The following is a 21,886-nucleotide window of genomic DNA, read 5'->3' as shown; positions in this document are numbered from 1 at the left end:
ACAAGACAGCCTCTTACCCGTCTGCTCATCGACAAGAATATGGACGCTACTGTGGTCACTGATCTGGTGTTGCAACTGCACAGAGCACCTGCTCTGTGTGTCTGTGGCTGGCGACCTATCTATACCTCCTGTGACCGTACCTTCTGGAAGGAAAATGGGGAGCACTGCAGGTGAGAAAGAGATCTATTTTGCTGCTGGGAGATGCAGCCTTGGCATCGAATCATTGCTATTTCATAATTTCTTAGCACAATTATTAAAACGTAGGGTGGTTCTGGAGCATTCTTACCTGAGAAGGCCTGGCTCTCCTACCAAACGCAATAGATGTAATCCCTCCTCTAAGCTTTCCAGTCACTCTTTAACCCTTCCTGGCATTTGCCACTTGATACCTTGTATTGTGGTCCTGAAAATTCATACCTATAACAACACCAGGAAACAGAATGGGTAAAATGATGAAGACGGACAACACCAAGTTGCCTCTGAGAACCTGGGGCAATGGGAATTCCCAGGTATCACTGGAGGCAATGTAAATTGGTAAAAACCATTTGGCAATAGCTATTAAAACTGAGCACAACCTAACCTAAGATCCAACAATTATACGTGTAGGTATTTACCCCCCAAAATGTGACCCCTGTGCATTCACAAAGCATCTACAAGAATAAGAACATGTACAGCTTCAATAATTGTAATTCCCTAAAGCTAGAAAGCAACCCAGATGTCCATCAGCAATCTCATGGATAAATTCTGATAACAGACTTCACAGCAAGAGGATGAGTAAACTTGCCATATTCTCTGTATGGAATGAATCCCACAAATATTACTGAGTGAAAGATGACAGACCCAAAAGAAGGGCAAAAATACATAAGACAAATCTATGAAATCATAAGTCGGGAGAGAACAGGTAGCGGTTAGCTTTATGGGGAGATAGTGATGGGAGATTGAACAAGAGAAATTTCTGGGATGTTGATAATGCTCCATTTTTCAGTGTGGGTATATGGGTGAGTTCACTTTGAGAGGATTCACCAAGCTCTACACTTAAGTTTTGTATATGTAGGTGTATCATACTTTAATAAGGTTTTAAAAATTACACATTATTTACCCAGTTAACTGTATTCTGAGAGCATAATTCACATTCAATCTATTTTCATATCCCCATTGTCCCTCACACTGTGCTCTCATTTAAAGAGTTTTCATTAATATTTGCTCAATAGAGGACTTAGCTATTTGTGATACACATATTTGCAAATATTCTCTGCTCCCAGTTCCAAGAATACAACATGCTACCAGATGGCCTTGAAGGTCCTTCTAGTGCTTGTTTCTCTCTATGACCGCCCCAAGATGAGACCCTCAATGTCTCACATCTGGTTTTCTGTAACAGTCTTTTAACTAGCCTCCCTCATACCAAGTTCTCCTCCCTGGATCCTACTCCATATCTCACTGAATAATTCCTTTTTAAAAAAACACAGCTTCAATCACATCAATCCACTGTTTAACACCCATCAGTGACTGTCCTTTACTTACAGTAGTAAGGTTAAATTTCTTTGTGTGCATCTCAATGGCCTCTACAGTTTTATCAGGTACTTTCTGCTTCAGCAGATTAAGTCTGACTCAAGAATGAAGTTGGGGAGCACTCACTGTCCTCCTTAAATAACCCTGCCTACAGCCCATTGCTCCATAATCACCTCCACCTGAGTACTTGCCATCATCTCTCCCCACCACCCCGCCCCGATCCTGGAGACTGTCTCAGACCATTCCTCCTGAAGAATGTTCTGGTCATTCCAGCCCAGTGATCTCTCCCTTTCTGTGAAAATCCCTACCGCTAATTATTGCCTTTGATAAGTTACCTGATATTTTTAAAGTATTTCAAATGCACTATCTAATTTTACAATGTACTTTCATATGCATTATTCCATTTGCTCCTCATGGTAATGTGAGCAAGCCAAGGTACATAGAGTTAATCTCACTTTATAGTAAAAACCCAAAAGTTCAGAGAGGTGAGGTGACTTAAACCAGTGTACTCAGCAAACGGTACAGCCCAGGCTAATCCAAGTTTTCTACATAGAATTAATTACCTACCTGGCTATGAGTTTATGTATTACTATCCCCAAAAGATGACACATTTTTGAAATGTGCTTACGTTTTTGTTTCCCTCAAGCATTGGACAAGGCATTTAGGGCACTCTGCAAAGCTAAGTTACTTTGTTTCTACATTGTCCCCACTCAGCTCAAGGACTGATAAAAGCATAGTACTTCAGCGCTATGGGATTCCTGTAGCAAAAGCTGAAGAAACACGTCACTTCACCTCCAAACTACTTAGCTTTGGGGAGTAGGGAGAAAAGAACCCTTCCAAGGCCCAGGAAGCCTTAATTTTACCTTCATACCCTAGTTTCTAAATTGAAAAAAAAAAAAAGAAAGAAAAAGAAAAAAAAGGTTCAAAGCAAGCCAGCAGAGGCAGTGGCAATGAGCTTCAAGAACCTCAATTTAATCACAATAAAATAAATTTCAATTTAATCACATTACATAGATTATTTCTCAAATAATTCAAACTTCAGGCAAAATGGAGAACTTTTTGATTTTGAAACTCAGTTTATCAGATTTAAGATCTATCAATAAAGAACTAAATTTTATTTATTCCAGGGCTAGAGAATACTAAATCTTTCTTGAAGCAAGTCAGAGAACAAATATGATGAAATGAGAAGGGAGGAAGTTCTAGTTGAATGTCTGGACATCCAACCCTACAGGTGAATACTGCCTTCTTCCCTAACATTCTGGACTCCTTCACACCGGCTGTTAGACACCTGAGCAGTGGAGGTTAAATATCTTGATAAATAGGCCTAAGAAAGGGAGAGGGAGATGGAAGGGCAAACATAAATCTAAACACCAGAAATGAGATATTCAAACAGGTTTTATTTGCCCAGTGATAAATGCCTCAGCTATCTATTTCCTGTCTGAGTCCTCATTCCACCTGCTTGGGCCTGGGCTACAGGGAGTACAGGCAGGAAATGGAGTTTGCTCCGCTTATCTGATCCTCACCAACTGAAAGCAATTTGAGATAGAAATCATATCTTGTTTTGGTTTATGTGCTTTTTACAGAGTTTTGCACATCACAGATAACCGTAAATTTCTGGAATGAATGCCTGAGCGTAGGGATTCTGGAACAATGCACAATAGTTTGAGAGCAGGAAGGTAATGTGCTCAGCTGGAGAACCTTGCCAGCCTATCTCTACTTAAGACCTTAATTTTAATAAGAGCGAAAACAACGGTAATTGTAACAGGTGAGAAAATCTATTCAGGGTGACTTTTTGCTATAGGAAGATCATTCTTGTGTTCAGCTGATTTGGTCATCACAATTGTTATTATATCAAAGACACCGTCCCTCAGAGCCTACGTAAGAAACTATCCCAGCTGTCTGTAATAACAGAGTCTCAATGCTTTATTTTATTTTTTTAATGTTTTTTATTTATTTGTGAGAGGCAGAGAGAGACTGAGAGCAGGGGAGGGAGAGTCCCAAAGCTTTAAAATTACAATACTTTGACTTCTTACTATAATGCAATCTTACTTTGCATAAAGTAAACCCAACCTAGAGGAATAGAGAAATAACAAGCTGCAAAAATGACCCTTTTACATCTGTGCTGTTTCACAAACACAAATAATTACAAAGGAAACTAGACAGACAAGCCAACAGCCACTGAACCCTTACCTGGGATTCCTGAATTCTCTAATAAAACAACATAACAGGAAGCAGCTAAATACCTCAAACATGCCTCTGGAATGAAGAGAACCTGGCTATGAATATTAAGCATCTAAACCCAGCTTTCTAGAAGAAAACACTTCGTTGAATTAAAACAATGATGTGACAAGGAGTAAAAGACAGCATCTCAGGAACCAAGTTACCTAAGTAAGTGTACCCTCCTCAGGGGTGAGGCTGTTCATCAAGTATGGTCCAGAAACCCCAAAGGAGACCATTTCAGGGAGGGGGATTTATATATATATAAAGAGATAATGGCTGAGAACTTTCACATTTGAAGAAAATTGTTAATGGACAGATTAAAGAAGTTCAGAGAATCCAAAGCATGATAAATACCAAGGAGGCCTCATCTAGGCATGCCACAGTCAAAATTCTGAAAAAAAAAAAAATTAAATAAAGATCAAATCTTAAAAAAGCAGTCCAAGGAAGAGGCTCATGGGTGGCTCAGTTGGCTAAGCATCCAGCTCTAGATTTTGGCTCTGGTCACGATCTTATGGTTCGTAAGTTTGAGACCCACATCAGGCTCCATGCTGGCAGTGTGGAGCCTGCTTGGGATTCTCATCTGCCCTCTCTCTGCCCCTCCCCAGCTGCTCTTTCTCTCTCTCAAAATAAATAGATAAACTTAATTAAAAACTTTCTTAAAAAGCATTCAAAGGAAAACAATAGCCACATTACATGCATGCAGGAATAAAAATACAAATGATAACTAACTTGCTACCAAAAACAGTAGTAAGAAGACAGTAAAACAACACTTTCAAAGTAGTGAATGAACAAAAATATGACCACCTAGAATTCCATCATTTGCAAAAAATCTTTAAAAATAAAGGCAATGGGGTGCCTGGGTGGCTCAGTTGGTTAAGCATCTGACTTTGGCTCAGGTCATGATCTCACGGTTCGTGGGTTTGAGCCCTGCATCGGGCTCTGTGCTGACAGCCAGCTCAGAGCCTGGAGCCTGCTTCAGATTCTGTGTCTCCCTCTCTCTCTCACCCTCCCCTGCTCATGCTGTCTCTCTGTCTCTAAAATAAATAAACAGTAAAAAAATTTAAAGAAAATAAATAAAATAAAAAATAAAGACAAAGGCAATATAAATATATTTTCTTTAAAATTTTTAGTGTTTATTTTTTTTTTTTTGAGAGAGAGAGGAAGAGAAACAGAGCACAAACAGGGGAGGGGCAGAGAGAGCGGGAGACATAGAATCCTAAGCAGGCTCCAGGCTCTGAGCTGTCAGCATAGAGCCTGATGTGGGGCTCGAACTCATGAACTGTGAGATCACTACCTGAGCTGAAGTCAGACGCTTGCTTAACTGCCTGAGCCACCTTGGGGCCCCTAAATATATTTTCAAAGAGACACAATCAAAGATTATTTGTCTCCAGCTGACTTGCAGTACAAGAGATATTGAAGGTCTTTACGCTTATGGGAAATAATATCACATGGAAACTCAGATTCACAGAAAGACACAAAGAATACCAGAAAGGGCAGATGCCTGAGTGAGTTTTTTAAAGTTTTGTTAGTAATTTTAATAACTTCACTTATTTTCAAAAGAAAATGTTTCTTTAAGGCAACAAAAAACCAATATATTGTGGTATTACAACATATTCAGATGCAATTAAAAACACATTTTCTTCATAAAGGGAAATAATATTTGAAAGCAGACTAGGGTAAATTAAGATGCTTAATTTAATCTCAGATGCTACTACTAGAAATAGCACAAAACAGTAGAGAATATCTTTGTGGCCTCAGAGGAGGCAGAGGTTTCCTGGCAGGATAAAAAATATACTAACTCAAAGTGCTGGGACCTTGTGCATGAACTGCCCTTATCGGACTTCTGTTCTCAGTACGCTGGGAACAAGGGACTTGATGAGGTCTCAGAAAGATGTGCAGGACAGAGCCTTCCTGGTCATTGGCCAAGTGCATCAGGAGACTACGGCACCAGAGATATACCCACACATAATTGCAAGTTGCTCCTGCTCTGTCCTTCCTCTATCTGTGTCTATTGTTCTGGCAAGACGTTCACTGCTGACTAAACATTTACTGAGAGAATAAAATAGGAGCCCAGTTTGACTGGGTAGCAGGTTCTGCTCAAGCATCTTGTGTGTCTGTGTCTTTATTGTGTCTTTCTTATTTGCCATTCCTTGGCTCTGTCTTAAGTGTCAATCCTTGGCCTGAAGGAGTTGCAGAAAGCAACACCAAAGAAAATTAATAAATGGACACAAGCAAAATTTAAGATTTCTACTCACCAAAAGACAATTTTAAGAAAATCAATAAGCAATCTTGGGGCACCTGGGTGGCTCAGTTGGTTAAGCATCCAACTTCGGCTCAGGTCATCATCTCATCATTCCTGAGTTTGAGCCTGGAGCTTGCTTCAGATTCTGTGTCTCCCTCTTTCTCTGCCCCTCCCCTGCTCATGCTCTGTCTCTCTCAAAAATAAATAAATATTTTTAAAAAAGAAAAGAAAAAGAAAATCAGTAAGCAATCTAAAATCAGGACAGAAGTATTCCAGGAAGAAATATTATTCCTTGAAAATATAAAGAATTCTCATAAGTCAACAATAAAAAGATAATATAATAATAAAATCCATAAAGAGGATGACTAAATAAGTACTGAAAATATGCTCAACACTATTAACCATTAGGGAGATGCTAATTAAGTTCATGTTCAGATGCTGTTCACCTCCACTAGAAGGCCTAAAGACAAATCAGAGAACAACCTCAAATACTGGCAAATACATGGACCAACTGGACCTTCTGTGCACTGCTGGTCAAAGGGAGACTGGTAGCATCACCTTGGGAAACAACCAAGTCCCTAGGTAGGTATTTTATAGGTATTGCCAAAGAGAAGTGAAAACACAACCCAACAAATGACCCATATAAAAATGTTTGTAGCAGGCTTATTCCTATTTACTACAAACTGGAAACACCCCAAATTCCCACACATCGGAGAGTACATAAATGATTAATGGTATATAAGGAATATTACTCTGCAGTAAAAAGGAATGAACTGCCAACCGATACATACAGCAACAGGATGGATCTCTAAAATCTATGGTAATTGGGAGAAGCCAGTCCCTTCCTGCCAAATGCAGTATGATTCCATTTATATGACATTCAAGAACAGAGAAACTAAACTTGGTTAAAAGTAGAAAGGTGATTTCCTCTGAGGAGGAAGGTTTGACTGGAGAGGCTCACAAGGGAACTTCTAGGGGTTAAGTAAATGTTCTCAATTTTGTTTGGTGGTGATTATACATGTATGTAAAAATTTTAAACTCATTGAAATGAACATATAGAGACTGTGTACTGTATTGCAGATAAATTATACTTCAACAAAATAACCTATACATAGAGAATGTGGACCTGAGTAATTAAACAGCTAGATGAATTGTCATGGATTGCAGCCAGGATTCATATTGTAAAATAGGACATTACCCCCATGCCAGCCCACTCTTGTACCTGCTCCCTGTGTCTACCACCCCCCGTAATCACTATCCTGACCTCAACTCACAGAATAGTTTCCTCTCCTTTTATACTCTGTGCAAATGGAGTCATTTAGCTTGTACATTTGTAGCCTGCTTCTTTCATACAATCTTACCTTTGTGAAATTTATTTATATAATTATGTATCGCTGTGTAGACCCGTATTCTGAGAGCTGTACAGTATTCCATCTTGTTTAATCATTTCTTTTGCGTATATTTAGCCTCTCAGGATATTAATGTCCTGATAGTCTTTGTTGCTTCCTGGTCTCGAGTGGTTGTCAGAAGGGTCAGGAGCGGACTGTGATCACAGTGAACTACAGCTGTTCCCTAACAATCAAAAAGTATAAATAAACTTCTGCAACTCTTACAAAAAGCTGGATGAATTAATTTTCTCTGTATATTTTATTTTACTGTGGTTCACTTTTTTATTGAGATGTAACTTTGTTTACAATGACATGCACAGATCTTACATGTGCTGTTCAGTGTGTCTTGAGAATTATACGTATCCAAGTAACAAAACAACATAGAAAACATTTCCTTCCCCTCACAAGTCCCCTCGTGCCTCTTTGCAGGCAAATCCCTCCTCTAAGAGACAACATTTTTCTGATAATTGGACCATCCTAGACTTATAAAAGAATTCTATTTTCTCATTATATAACATGGACGTTAGATGTCACTAAAGTGATATATTCACTTAGGGATGAGAAAACAAATAGGTGATTAAAAGCTGCAGTCAACTGACTCACGGTCATAAACCAGCACACTGATGCCAAGCAAATCAGACACCAGCTTCCATGTTGCTAAGACAGGAAGCTGGTGAGGGACTGCTTCCAGTGAGGGCCTCTGAGGCACAGCTGCTGCAACAGAGAGATGAAGTGACATTTGCAATTTTTGAATGGCTACACTTTTGATATAAGAAAATAAGAATGCATGGCCTGGTGAATTTGACTTTATGACTGGAGGGGGCAACATTCAAAAGTAAGAATTTTTTTTAATTTTTAAAAAATTTTTTATTTATTTTTGAGAGAGAGAGAGAGAGAGAGAGAGAGAGAGAGAGAGAACAAGTGGGGGAGGGGCAGAGAGAGAGGGAGACACAGAATCTGAAGCAGGCTCCAGGCTTTGACCTGTCAGCACAGAGCCCGATGAGAGGCTGGAACTCACCAACCCTGAGATCATGACCTGAGGCAAAGTCGAGACCATGACCTGAGTGGAAATCAAATGCTTAACCCACTGAGCCACCCAGGTGCCCCCAAAGCAAGATTTTTCCAACAGACTTACTATTGATCACTATTAAGACATGAGCAGTTGGCCAAATTTTGTCAATCAGGAAACTTGCTGTGGTAGCATTAAACAGACAATGAACTTTATCCAATATAAAATTCCTCAGAAACCAATGCCTTGCAGTGTCAGAAGAAAAGTATGATGACTGAGAATGGATAGTTTTATCTTCTTGTCTGGAAGAAAAATCTATGAGTATATTTCACTGTAGATTCTGGCTGGGGACAAACAGAAGCGTATGCTGTGCAAAAAGACGGATGACTATTTGTTCTCAGAAGTCACCATAATCACAATAAATTGTATTTCTTATCAAACTCACTGGTCCATCATCAATGCATTGGCTGGAGATGGCAAACGGTGGCACCATTAATGTCCTACAATTCAGTTTGCCTCATATACATTTCCAGATATAATTGTTGTGAATTAAATTAGAAAAAGACTTAATAGGCAAGTTAGACACTCCCATCATGTCAACAAAACCACCTCGCCACATAAGCAAACTGATAGCAAACTACATTTCCTGTTCTGGCTCAGAAGGATCTTACAGCTCAGGAAGTGTGTGTGTGTGTGTGTGTGTGTGTGTGTGTGTGTGTGTGTGCGTGCGCGCCCGCCCTCTGAGGCACAGGACAGCATTTAGACCTGCATTTGAGACAGAACACAGCACATCTCACTCACAGGAAGAGCTTCCAACATGCTGCTCCTCAGCCTGCTGAGAATAGTCACAGCCTCCATCTGCCTCGGTAGGGACAGTATTGATGACCTCAAGCCCAGATTCAGGCTGCGCTGAGTCCCATGTTCAGGGTAGAGGCAGGCTGTTGCCTGGTGGGGTTTAGGAGAGTAGAATAATGAGCAGGGGAATCAAAACTTTCAGTCCTGCCTGAGTTCCCTAAAACCTTAGGGCTGCTACCAGGGGAATCAGCCTAATTCTCTGTTTTCTTTTTGCAGGACCTGCCATGGCACAGAAGGTAACTCAAGCCCGACCTGTAATTTCTATGTCGGAGAAGGAGGCTGTGACCTTGGACTGTGTATATGAAATCAGTGGTACTACTTATTATCTCTTCTGGTACAAACAACCACCAAGTGGGGAAATGATTTTCCTTATTCGCCAGGAGTCCTACAGTGAGCAGAATGCAACAGAGGGGCGGTATTCTCTGAACTTCCAGAAATCAGACAGATCCATCAGCCTCACCATCACCTCATTACAGCTCAGGGACTCAGCATTGTATTTCTGTGCTCTGAGAGACACCACAGTGATGCGGCACCTGTGGGAGCCCCTCAGAAACCTCAGATCTCAGGCATCCCCCAGCTATGAACACCAGACAGAGCGTCGGTGTGCAGGGAAGAAGTGGGGGCTGTGCCTGAGGCGGTGGGGGTTTCGAGGTGGATGCTTCACTCTAAGGAAAATGCTATTTCTCTGGCTCAGAGAACATGTCAAACAGTGTCATTCATCAAAAGCATCTTTACCTTCAACTCTTTTACCTTGCAGTAGATAATTCACAAAAGTTTTTTTTAATGATGTGTGATGATTACATTAAAGCAGAAGACCCAAAATCTAAATGGCTTCCCGTGTTGGCCTGTAGTACCAAAGTCGTTTCAGCCTGTAGCATCAAAGCCCAAATCTGTCCTCATGGAAAAGGGACTCTTAGGAAGTTTCTTTCGGAGGATTTAGTCTCTTCCAGAGCCTGAAGCTGCATCTGTTGCTCTGTCTTGTGTGGACTTTTGCTCTGCAGAGACCCTCCCTTATGTCCCTTTCCTGCTCTTCCGGGGAAACCACAATCCCATAGGGAGATTCATTTTTGCCCGTTTGCCTGTTCATTTGCAGTGTTGCATGAATATTCCTTTTTTAAAAAATAATATTTATTTATTGAGAGGGAGAGAGAGCACAAACGAGAGGGGTAGAGAGAGGTGGGAAGAGAGGATCCCAAGGAGGCTCAGTGCTGACAGCACCTAACTACCCAACCCTCAGTGCTGACAGCACTGAGCCCAATGCAGGACTCGAACCCATGAACCATGAGATCATGACCTAAGCTGAAATCAAGAGTGGGACACTCAACCTGCTGAGCCACCCAGGTGCCCTGCATGAATATTCTTATATATATTTCTTTGGTGAAGGTAATTCAACTGCTGTTGGGCTTATACATTGGAATTTCTGGATTAAAGGGTGTAGATGGATCTGGCTTGAATTCCTCCACTAGTTAAGCCTTCAAAAAGACTATTAATGACCTCTGCGTTGTAGATCAACAGAAATTTTCAGGTGTCCCCCGTAGCTGACCTCTCAGAAACCTTTGACACATGAGTTGTGACCACTTACTTTTGTGACCATTTACTCTTAAAGCTCTCTTCTCCTTCTCCCTGAAGAACCACCTTGACTCCTGCACACACTCTGATCTCCCTCCCAGTCACTAGTTGTTGGAAGTCCTCGAGGGTTAGGCAGTCCTAGGCCAACTCCGCTCTGTAGCTGCTCACCAAAGACTAAATTCTCAGACGCAGCCTGAGCAGACATGAAGGGCTGCCTCTGGCAGCGAAACAGCAGCAGCAGCAGCAGCAGCGAACTGCACATAGTCTTTATTTCATGTTCGCCGGGCATAAACATCAAAGAATGTTAAAGCATGGGAGGAAAACACAAGAAGCCTCCAGACATAGACCAAACTCACATCTGGTGTTTACGGGAAAGCATGTAGGGAAGATGTGCAGTTTCAAGGGCTGCTAGGGGTCTGTTCCCTAACTGGCCCTCTTGGGAGATCTCGGGGTTCTGTTCTCAGAGTACTATCATGTTCGGCAGCCTTGAGACCAGAACTTTGCTGATGTTTCAGCAATGACCCCAGACACTTTCCCAGGGCTTACAATACCTTCTTTAGAAATAACCCCAGACATCTCCTTATGTTTTTCCTCCTCTCTATATAGACACTTTATTCATGCCTATATGACTCACATAGTTATATCTCAGTGCCAGATCTCACCATCTACTTTCTCTTACTTTTTTTTCCTTCCTAAATTTTATTTAAATTCAAGTTAGTTCACATAACTTTTCCTCTGCAAAAGACCTTGTTAAGAAGATGAAAAGATAAGCTTATCTTTCAAATAAGCACACAAAAAGATGTTCAATGTGATTATATATCAGACAAATGCAAATTAAAACCAGTGGGGGGCATTTAGGTGGTTCAGTCAGTTGAGCATCCAACTCTGGATCTTAACTCAGGTCACGATATCACAGACAGCTCACGATCTTGGATCTTGCATTGGGCTCTGTTTGGGATTCTCTCCCTCCCTCTCTCTCTACCACTTCCTTCTCTCAAAATAAATAAAACATTAAAAAATAAAACCACAATAAAATATCACTACACACCTATCAAAATGGCTAAAATAAAAATTACTGACAATACCAAATGCTGACAAATATGTGGGGAAACTGGATCATTTACAAATAGCAAGTAGGGGTATAAACTGATAAGGCACTCTGGAAAATGGTTTGGTAGGTTCTTAAAAACTAAATATGCCTTACCATATGATCCAGCAATTGCATACTTGGATACTTATCTTAGAAAAATGGAAGTTTATATTCACACAAAAACCAGCACATGAATATTTATAGCAGCTTTATTCCTAACAGCCAAAATCTGGAAAGAACTCAAGTGTGCTTCAACGAGTGACTGATTAAGCAAACCATGGCACATCCATACCATAGAATACTCCTCAGAAATAAAAAGATTTCAACAGATTTTATATATACAATAACTTGGAGAGATCTCATGTTTTTATATTTACATGGAATGAAAAAAAAACAATCTCAAGAAAGTCTGACTGTACAATTCTATTTATAGACCATCTTCAAATAAAGTTGTAGGGATAAAGAACAGATTAGTGATTGTCAGAGGTTAATGATGTCGTGCTACAAAGGGGTAGCATGAGGAAGCCTTGGGGTAGGAAACAGTTATGCATCTTGATTGTGGCAGAGGATCTATGCATATAATATACATGAATTCATGTATCTGTACATATATAAAATTGCACAGAACTACACACACACACACACACACACACACATAAGTGCAAGCAACACTGTGGAAATCTAAATAAGCTCTGTGGAATGTACCCATGTTAATTTCCTCGTTTAGCTATCATTGGAGTAGATGGGGTAAACGGTACACATGACCTTCCTGTATGTCTTGGAAGCTTCCATGAATCTACAATCGTTTCAAATTTAAAATATTTTTTTAAATTAAACTCATCAAAATTAAAATTTTTATCAAAATTCTCATCAAACTCATAACTGAGTCATCTCCTTTGGCTCTGTTACACATCGCCCATTCAGCTCCTCGGGTCTCGTAGTTCCTTTCCTGCACGGAGCTCCTGCACAAATCTTGCAGTTACCTTTTTCGCCTTCTTTCTGAGATACACATACTCAGTGACAGAGAAAAACTGCCTGTGAAATATGATTTATAACAGTCAGAGTTTGCTAAGTGTGGCTAGAATGAATCATATCAGTAGATAATAAATAGTTTACAAGTTAGTGCAATGATTTTTAGATCACTAAGAAATTACCCAATTCTCCAAGAAAAAGCCAAAAAGCAATGACCTTGTACCGTTAGTACTACAAATTCTGGGTAGCTTATATTTTCTGGTTACTAAGTAAGAGAATGGGTGGAGTAACATCAAAGCTGTGCAATTGAGAGTTGATGCTGTTTTTCTGAGTTGTAGCTAACGGAGGGCAAAGCATGCTGTTTGGACAAGTCAGAAGAGAAATCGTACAAGTGGTGGGAACTCTCCAAGGTAAACACACCTTCAATGACAAAGTCCAATGGAGTGTCATAGAATCAAACAAATTAGGCAAAACTAGTTCTACTACAGATATCTTAGCCTAGGACTAGTTGTTTCAATATCACTACTGAAATGTTATTAGCTACTCTCTAAATTCAATAGCTCTTATTTTTGTAGTCATATGAGACTGTTTAGAATATGTTACCTTGAAATTTTTACATATTTATTTGTAAATTATTTACAGCATATTTAGACATGTTGTTTCTAAAATTCAAGGGAAGACAAATATGCACGAAATCAGAAACAATTTTGAAACAGTAGAATATTGGGACCCTTGCATGGATAAATCATATTTCACTTAAGCAGTTTTGTATTTTAGATTATATCCAGACTTTTACTATCCCAGATTATGCTGAAATAAATTTCCTCACTCAAAGAGGTTTGGCAACATGATCAAGTATATCATATTAATAAAAATTATTGAAAGTATAAAAGCTATGACAAATAGCCATGCATCTTTCATTTAAGAAGTATTGCCAAGGGTATGCTGTGCATATATATGCAAGAGTATATTTTGCATGAGTGAAAATAAACGAAGCACGGCATGGAGTGTATAGGTTTGTGCTGGGAGCCACACCGGCCTTGCTGGATGTCACGGTCACAGTAAGGAAATGGCAGACGTTGCACGGCTCCTGTCATGAGAGGCGGAACTGGTATCCTCTTCTGCTACTACTGCCCATGTGAAATTAAGCCTGTTCCTATTGATTAGGCCTTACAATGTTCCAAATCAGACCAATATTCCCCACACAGTTACCCCATAAGAAAAGGCATATTCCTGCCCCTGCATAAGGGATTTTAGATCGAAGTGCTGCAGATGTTTGCTAAAAGGCTCTTCTAATGAGCTTGCAGACCAAAACATAAGAGGGGCCAAGACGCAAGAGTTACAATTAACTCTGACCCGGAGAAAAAGAGCCTAACTTAGAGATAAGAAACAGACAAGGACCGGACATCAGTTGTTGCATATATCTTTGCTATTGAAGTCCAAATACCCTCCCTTGTACTGATTTTGGCTATGAGGATGGATAAGAAACTAGAAACCCAGGTGCAAGGTCAACACAGGCCCCCATTATGCTTACATCAAGGGAAGGGCTTTCTCTAGCAACTTGTTAACAAGCATTCTTTCTCTTATGGTTTATGAGCTAGATTAAGTAACTATTACAATTTAACCTATGTTTTAAGTTTCAGCATTACTAACTTAAATAATATGTATATTATCCTGGTTTTTTACTAAAAACATCTTATTATTCTCTTGATTGTAAAATTTACTTAACCTTACTGTAAGTGTGTTACATGATTTGGTTATACCATGTTAATTAAAAACAAAATCATAATTATTGATCAAAACCCAACCCGTACAAAATAAGAAGAGTTTATTACTTTCTTAACCTTGGGGACTGATGCCAAAAATAAATTGGAATGGTTCTACAAAAGTACTTCTGTAAAATTTGTCTCTGTACACCTTTGATGATTAAAACACCTTATCACTAAGAGTTAAAAACTGTAAACAATTTCTATTTTCTGATGTCATGTTATTGCTTAACCAATAAAAACGTACACCAAAGCAGACTGAACAGAGATGTCTGCTTGGTGACCAAGAAAGAAATGTGCAGCTCTCTCATCTCTCTCTCTTTCTCTCTCTTGCCGACACCGTCCATCCTTCAGGGAGCCCTGGACCTGCTGGAGCTGGACTCTGGCAGGTTTGTCTAAAAACAGTGAATGCGTGTGTATCATAGGAATGTGCCTATATGAATTAACTGTGGTACTGAGGGGTAAGTGAGGAAGGCTTACTTTTACTGTATGTTATTACATACATAAAATGTGCTTTGCATAAATAATAGTTACTCTCCCCATCACACACGCAGTGACTTTCTGATCCCTCTGAGGTCTAGAAATGGAGAGGTCTTCCCCCCCACCCTGTTATGCTTTTTCCTCCTTCCCTCCGAAGATCCATCACATTTGTGACCCTTAATTTTGGTCACACCTGGTCTCTAAAGCTAGGCATTAAATTATTTGAAGAAATGGATTTCTTAACTTCCCTATCTCCAGCCAGTGAGGTTTCCAGGCACAGCTACACCCTATTTGATCTCCCTCTTTTCGAGCTCTTGTCTTTTTAAAGTATCCCCTGCTGAATTTCTTGTGTATCATAAAGAGAAACACAATCTGTTACACATGGGGCCAACTCTTTTATAACCTCTGGTACCAGCTTAGCTTTAAAGGTCATTCAAGGAACAATGAAACAATGAAAAGTATAAAAAAGAGGGTCTTCTTGAGTGGCTCAGTTGGTTAAGTGGCTGACTTGGTTTCAGCTCAGGTCATGAACTCACAGTTCCTGAATTCAAGCCCTGAGTTGGGCTCTGTGTTGACAGCATGGAGCCTGTTTGGAATTCTCTCTCTCCTTCTCTCTCTTCCTCTCCCCTACTTGTGTACACCCATGCACGTGCTCTCTCTCACTTTCAAAATAAATAAAATAAACATTAAAAATGTTTTTTAAAGTGTAAGTAAGAGAAGTCTTTTCTGACTATAACTTTGAACCTCATAGACACCATACCTATCAAGTATCATATCTTTCCATCAATCTTTTCTTTGTAGGGCAGTATGAGGTGGGCACGGTGAGATTGTATCTGTGACCAGGAGGTGGTAGTGTTTCCATTCTTCTCATTTCCTGAATTCTTGAAACTTCAGAAGCATGAAAATGAGTTCTGATTGGCTGCACTACCAACAGAAGGGCTCTCTCCGCATCAGTGAACAAGAGCCAAGACCCAGAGACAGCACTTCAGGGATGGTTTGGAATTGCTACAGACTGTACTGAGACTCAGATCAATGTCAGGATGGAGAATGTGCTGGAATGTGCATTCATAGTTTTGTGGCTTCAGCTTGGCTGTAAGTTGGAGGGTAAGAGGGGAGAACCACGGGGATACATTTATCCAAAGCCAGGAGGAAGAAAGAGCTGTTCAGTCTCAGCTCACCCCAGGTATCTTGGAATTTTTTGAAACTGCTGTACCAAAGGCTTTGTTTGCATCGTTTCTAATTTTGTCTTCCTGAACAGGGCTGAGTGGAGAAGACCAGGTGGAGCAGAGTCCTCGGACCCTGAGACTTCAGGAGGGAAACAGTGTCAGCCTCAACTGCAGTTACACAGTCAGCTCTTTTAGAGGGCTCCAGTGGTTTAGGCAGGATCCTGGGAAAGGTCCTGAACTCCTCTTCCTCCTGTATTCAGTTAACGAGGAAAAGCAGAAAGAAAGATTAAAAGCCACACTATTAAAGAAGGGAAGTTCTCTGCACATCACAGCCTCTAAACCTGAAGATTCAGCCACTTACCTCTGTGCTGTGGAGACACAGTGCTCTCGGGCACATGCAGCCTGTACCATAACCCCGCAGCTGCGCTCTGGACATCAGCAACATCTCTGTTGTTCTTCTTCCTCCAAGAAGTACCTCCTTAGTACTCACAGCCTTGCCAAGTGGTCCTCTGGAGAGAGAAGTCCTGTGACGTAGCCAGATGGTACAGATGACTGTTCGTTCTGTCCTGGTATCCTGGACAGTCCCCTTTGTGTGCTCCTGGGTCTCTCTGCTCTTTATAACAGACTGCAGCTTCCCTCACGTGGACACAGAAGGGACAGCTGTGATATGGATGGCCTTGGTTTCCAGTCATGGGTCACTTGAAAAGAAACTGCCCAGGAATACACTCTTACCTGAAGTTAAAAGAAATGTTTTGGGGACGCCTGGGTGGCTCAGTCGGTTAAACGTCCGGCTTCAGCTCAGGTCACAATCTCACGATTTGTGGGTTTGAACACTGCATCGGGCTCTGTGCTGACAGCTCAGAGCTTGGAGCCTGCTTCAAATTCTGTGTCTCCCTCTCTCTCTGACCCTCCCCTGCTCACACTGTCTCTCTCTGTCTCTCAAAAATAAATAATAAACATTTTTTAAAAATGTTTTGTATTCTCTTATAATAATCTAGTCAATCTCTATTAGTGAATCTTTCCCTTTTAATTTTTTAAAAGTTTATTTATTTATATGTATATATATAGAGAGAGAGTGCATGTGCATGAGCAAGAGGGGGATAGAGAGAGAGAGAGAGAAGGAGAGAGAATCCCCAGCAGGCTCCTCGCTGTCAGCACAGAGCCCAACATGGGGCTCAAACTCACAGACTCTGACATCATGACCGGGGCCAAAATCAAAAGTCAGACGCGCAGCTGATTGAGCCAACCAGGCGCTGTGTATCTTTCCCATTTTATAGTCTTCTTGTAGCCCACATCTCCACCAGCCACATTTTTACATTTCTCTTTTCCTTCATAGCCAAATTAATAGAAAGAATTGTCTGTACTAACTGTGTCCATTTCCTCAATGCCCATGCTTCGCCTCCACTTGAATCTGGCCTCTGTTACTGTCACTGGAAGAGAAGCTCTTGATTTCATGCCCATGGCTGTGGTGTCGATAAAACCAGTGGATGGCTTCCCGTCCTCATCTTGTCTGAAATTCTCAGCGGTCTCTCTTCCCTTCTTTCTAAAAATAAGTGCTTTTTTTTAACCAAATCATATTTCCTATATTTACGAAATCAAAAGCACTCCTCCACATACTGCAGTCCTGCCTTGATGGAACTGCTTTTAATTCTCAAGGGCTGGTAGTGACATTTACGCCAATATTTTGAAGTGTTGTTTCTTTGCTTTCTCTCTCTCTTTTTGTAATTGAATCCAACACATATAATAAGGTGCACAAAACTTAAACGTAGCTCAGTGAAACTTTACACTTGTTTATATGTATGTAATACCATCCAGATCTACATATCAAACATTTCTGTTATTCCAGAAGGTTTTCACCTGCCCCTTGCAATTCAACAGCTCTGCTCCCTACTCTGCACCCTGGGTTACCACTATTCTGATTTCTATCCTCTATTCTTGAACTTCACATGACTCGAATCATACAGGATGATGCAGTATATATTCTCAGATATGGTTTCCTTTGCTCAGCATAATATCTTTGCAATTCGTTGATGTTGCCCCGTGTCCCCAGTTGTTCTTTTTTATTGATGTGTAGCTGCTTTGTATGAATACACAACAATGCATTTATCCATTCTCCCTGAAATAGACATGTGGGTTGTTTGGACTATTTACAGTTTTGGTACCATTATGAAAAAGTCTGCTAGAAATACTCATTTGTTTTTTAACTTTTAATTTTTCTTTATTTTAGAGAGAGAAATAATGTGAGTGGGGGAGAGGGCAGAGGGAGAATATTAAGCAGGCTCCATGCTTAGCCCACAGCCCAATGTGGGACTTGATCCCACAACCCTGGGATTGTGACCGGAGCCAAAATCAATACTCAGATACTCAACCAACTAACCATGAGATCATTATCTGAGCTGAAGTCGGAGGCTTAACTGACTGAGCCACCCAGGTGCCCCTGGACATGTTTTTTCATTTAGGTCGATATTCCAACTCAAATCAATATTTGTGATAATATGCAATAGGTGTCAAGGTTCCTATTGGTTTATAATCATTAAGTGAAAAGATCATCCTTTCTCTTAATAGAACTGCAGTGGCATTATTATCACATACCAAGTGACCATACATGTGTATGTCTATTCCTGCACTATCATCTTCCCACCTATGATAATGTGTTTATTAGTGTAGTTTTATGGCAAGATTTGAAAGTTATTGTGTTTTTCCTTCATCTTTGTTCTTCTCAATATTACTTTATCTATTCTGGGTCCTTTGCAATTCCACACAAATTTTAGAATCAATTCCTATATTCTAAATCCTTTTCAATTTCCACAAAATTTTTGTTGCAATTTTGATCAGTATTGCATTCAATTCATAGGATCAATTTGGGGAGAATTCATATCTTAGCCATGTTGAGTTTCATGTCATAAATATAGATTATCAATTTACTTAGGTCACCTTCAATTTCTCTAGGCAATGGTTTTAATTTTTAACATAGTGATCTTGCACTTCTTATGTCAGATTTACACTCAGGTGACTAAGGTACAGAGATCCCATGCAATTTAAAAATTTTTTATTTTCCAATTGTTGCTAGTGTATAGAAATATAGTTGGTTTTTATACATTGACCTTAGATTCACTGAACTTGCTAAATGACATAGTTAATTCTAATCATTTGTGAATTTGTTTGGAGTTTTGCATACATAATCATGCTACCTCCAAGAAGAAAGGTTTATTTCTTTTTTCTTCTTTTCTTTTTTTTACAGTCTTTATTATTTATTTTCTTTGCCGTATTTGCCAGCCTTAGGGGCAGGGCCGGCTTCCTGGGAATACATAGATCTGTTTTTTATTATTGGTAGGCAAAGATTTAAAAATGCAAAGAATATAAACAGAATGAGTGAAATTTGGGGGCCTGCTTTTTAAGTTAGACCAATGATGGGGCGCCTAGGTGGCTCAGTCAGTTGAGTGATTGACTCTTGATTTTGACTCAAGTCATGATCCCAGGGTCGTGGGATTGAGCCCCACATCCTGCTCCCCACTGAGCATGGAGCCTGCTTAGGATTTTCTCTCTCTCTCTCTCTCTCTCTCTTTCTCTCTCTGCCTCTCTCCTCAATTCATGCATGCACTCTCTCTCCCTCTTTATAAAAATAAAATAAAAAATTTTAAATTAAAAAAAGAAAGAGCAATGGCTAATGTCCTTCTCATAAATGGACTCTGAATGACAGAAGTAGCTATCCCCATCCCTCCTTTGTGGGGAGGCGATGGAGGAAGACCCAGAAATAAGGGAAGCAAAAGTGGAGGGTTTAGGGAGAGAGACAGAAGCATTCTTTTACCCACATGACCTGGTTTTGTTCAATTTTACCTGCTTGATTTATAGCTTTCCAGTTTGCCCAATGTATTCAGGTAGAGATCAGAAAAGTACAACGGGATTCATGTTTCAACCTGTCCTCATTTTGTCATCTCCATTGCCACCATTATTGTCATTATTATCATTTATTGAACACTTAACATATGGCAAGTCCATTACCAGCATTCTACTTACTTGTTTAATAATTCAAAAGCTGTGATGTAATATGAATGCATCCTCAGATGAAGAAACTAAGGCTTAAGTACATTTAAAGATGAAGGAATTTCTGATACAAAGTAAATGTTTCAGGCATCATAAAATGAGATGAAAAAATAAAAACTATTGTTGACCAACTGGACAGTACTTCTCAAATCCTCTATACATTTAAGAATCACAGGAAGATTCTATTTCAAAAATGCAAATCTGGGGGCACCTGGGTGGCTTAGTTGGTTGAGTGGCCGACTCTGGATTTCGGCCCAGGTCATGATCTCTCAGTTCATGGAGATCTGACTCTGATCAATAGGTTCAGAGTAAATAGGTCTGGCATGCTGTTGGAGGCCACTTTCTTAGTGAGTTACAGATGGTTTGGGTTCAAATGACTGGAGATCTTACTTTGAAAAACACTGCAGTTGGGTGACTGCTGGATTTCAGGAGGATGGGTGACACGGACCTGCAAGTATTGGGGGTAAACTGAGAGGAGATGTGCTTAAGGAAGCTCGAACCCTCCCCTGGGATCCCTGAATGCAGCTAACACCTTATTTCTGATTAAGCCATATCCTATTTTAATTAGTAGATAATCTCTTTTTTTAATGATAAAAAGGTAGTAATTTTTTTCAACAACAAAAGGAAATTTATCTATGGTTCGAAAAGCAGCAGAGAAGAGGAAGGGATAGACAAGCCTTTGGTTGTAGACTTAACCAAAAAAAAAATGGCTACAACTTATTCCACTCTTTAACATGGATAAAAATGTACTCATTCTTAATTAAAACTGAAAAACCCTCTATATCTTAAAGGCCATAATTCCTTAATATTTTCTCCTTTCTCACAAGATTTAAATATATTTTATTTATTTTAGTAATTTTACTCTCGCAGGATTCTTTCCAACATTACAAAACTTTTTAAGGTTTATTTATTTTTTGAGAGAGACACACACAGAGTGTGAGTGGAGTAGGGTCAGAGAGAGAGGGAGACACAGAATCAGAAGCAGGATCCAGGCTCTGAGCTGTCAGCATAGAGCCCAACATGGGGCTCAAACCCACTAACCATGTGATCATGACCTGAGTCAAAGTCGGCCGCTTAACTGAACGAGCCACCCAGGTGCCCCTCTTTACATTTTAACTTCATATTGAAGAAAGCTGATTTCAACACTGATAAAGACATGCTTAACACTGAGCATAGCACAATAGTTCTCTAATCTCAGCCTTTATAGTTCTCCTAATAATTTCTAGTAGAGACCACAAGATGACTCATAACCATTTCATGACCATGTTTAATCTTCTGCTATAGCCTCATAGACTGGCTTTCCCTTTCTGATATTCATGGTGAATTTTGGTTGGTGTGAGGCCTATTACTTAATTTTGCCCCCTAAACATACCTAATAGTAATGGAACATTCTTAATATTCTTAATATTATTAGAATATGTAACATATATTTACACATATATAATCTGTAGGTTAAATATTATGTACTTATATAATATGTAATTATGGGACTATATGAGTATATATTTTCATAATATCTTTTGAAGAATGAGAATTCTTTATTTGGAGTCACATAGAATTAAATATCCTTTTTCCAGTG

The 21,886-nt window shown here is 39.8% G+C and overlaps 2 gene segments (V, D, J or C); both read left to right on the top strand.

Annotated features, from left to right (window-relative positions):
• LOC115301965 overlaps window positions 1-21,886 on the top strand; it is a 550,585-nt gene that overhangs the window by 79,664 nt on the left and 449,035 nt on the right.
• LOC115301967 lies at window positions 9,155-10,048 on the top strand. The segment is given in 2 exon segments: window positions 9,155-9,231; window positions 9,437-10,048. Coding segments are annotated over 2 exon segments (597 nt in total).

This window comes from Suricata suricatta, chromosome 9 (assembly GCF_006229205.1).
Source record: "Suricata suricatta isolate VVHF042 chromosome 9, meerkat_22Aug2017_6uvM2_HiC, whole genome shotgun sequence".
Taxonomy (NCBI): domain Eukaryota; kingdom Metazoa; phylum Chordata; class Mammalia; order Carnivora; family Herpestidae; genus Suricata; species Suricata suricatta.
The sequence above is the reverse complement of the archived record's forward strand: the minus strand, read 5'-3'. Positions and strand labels throughout refer to the sequence as shown.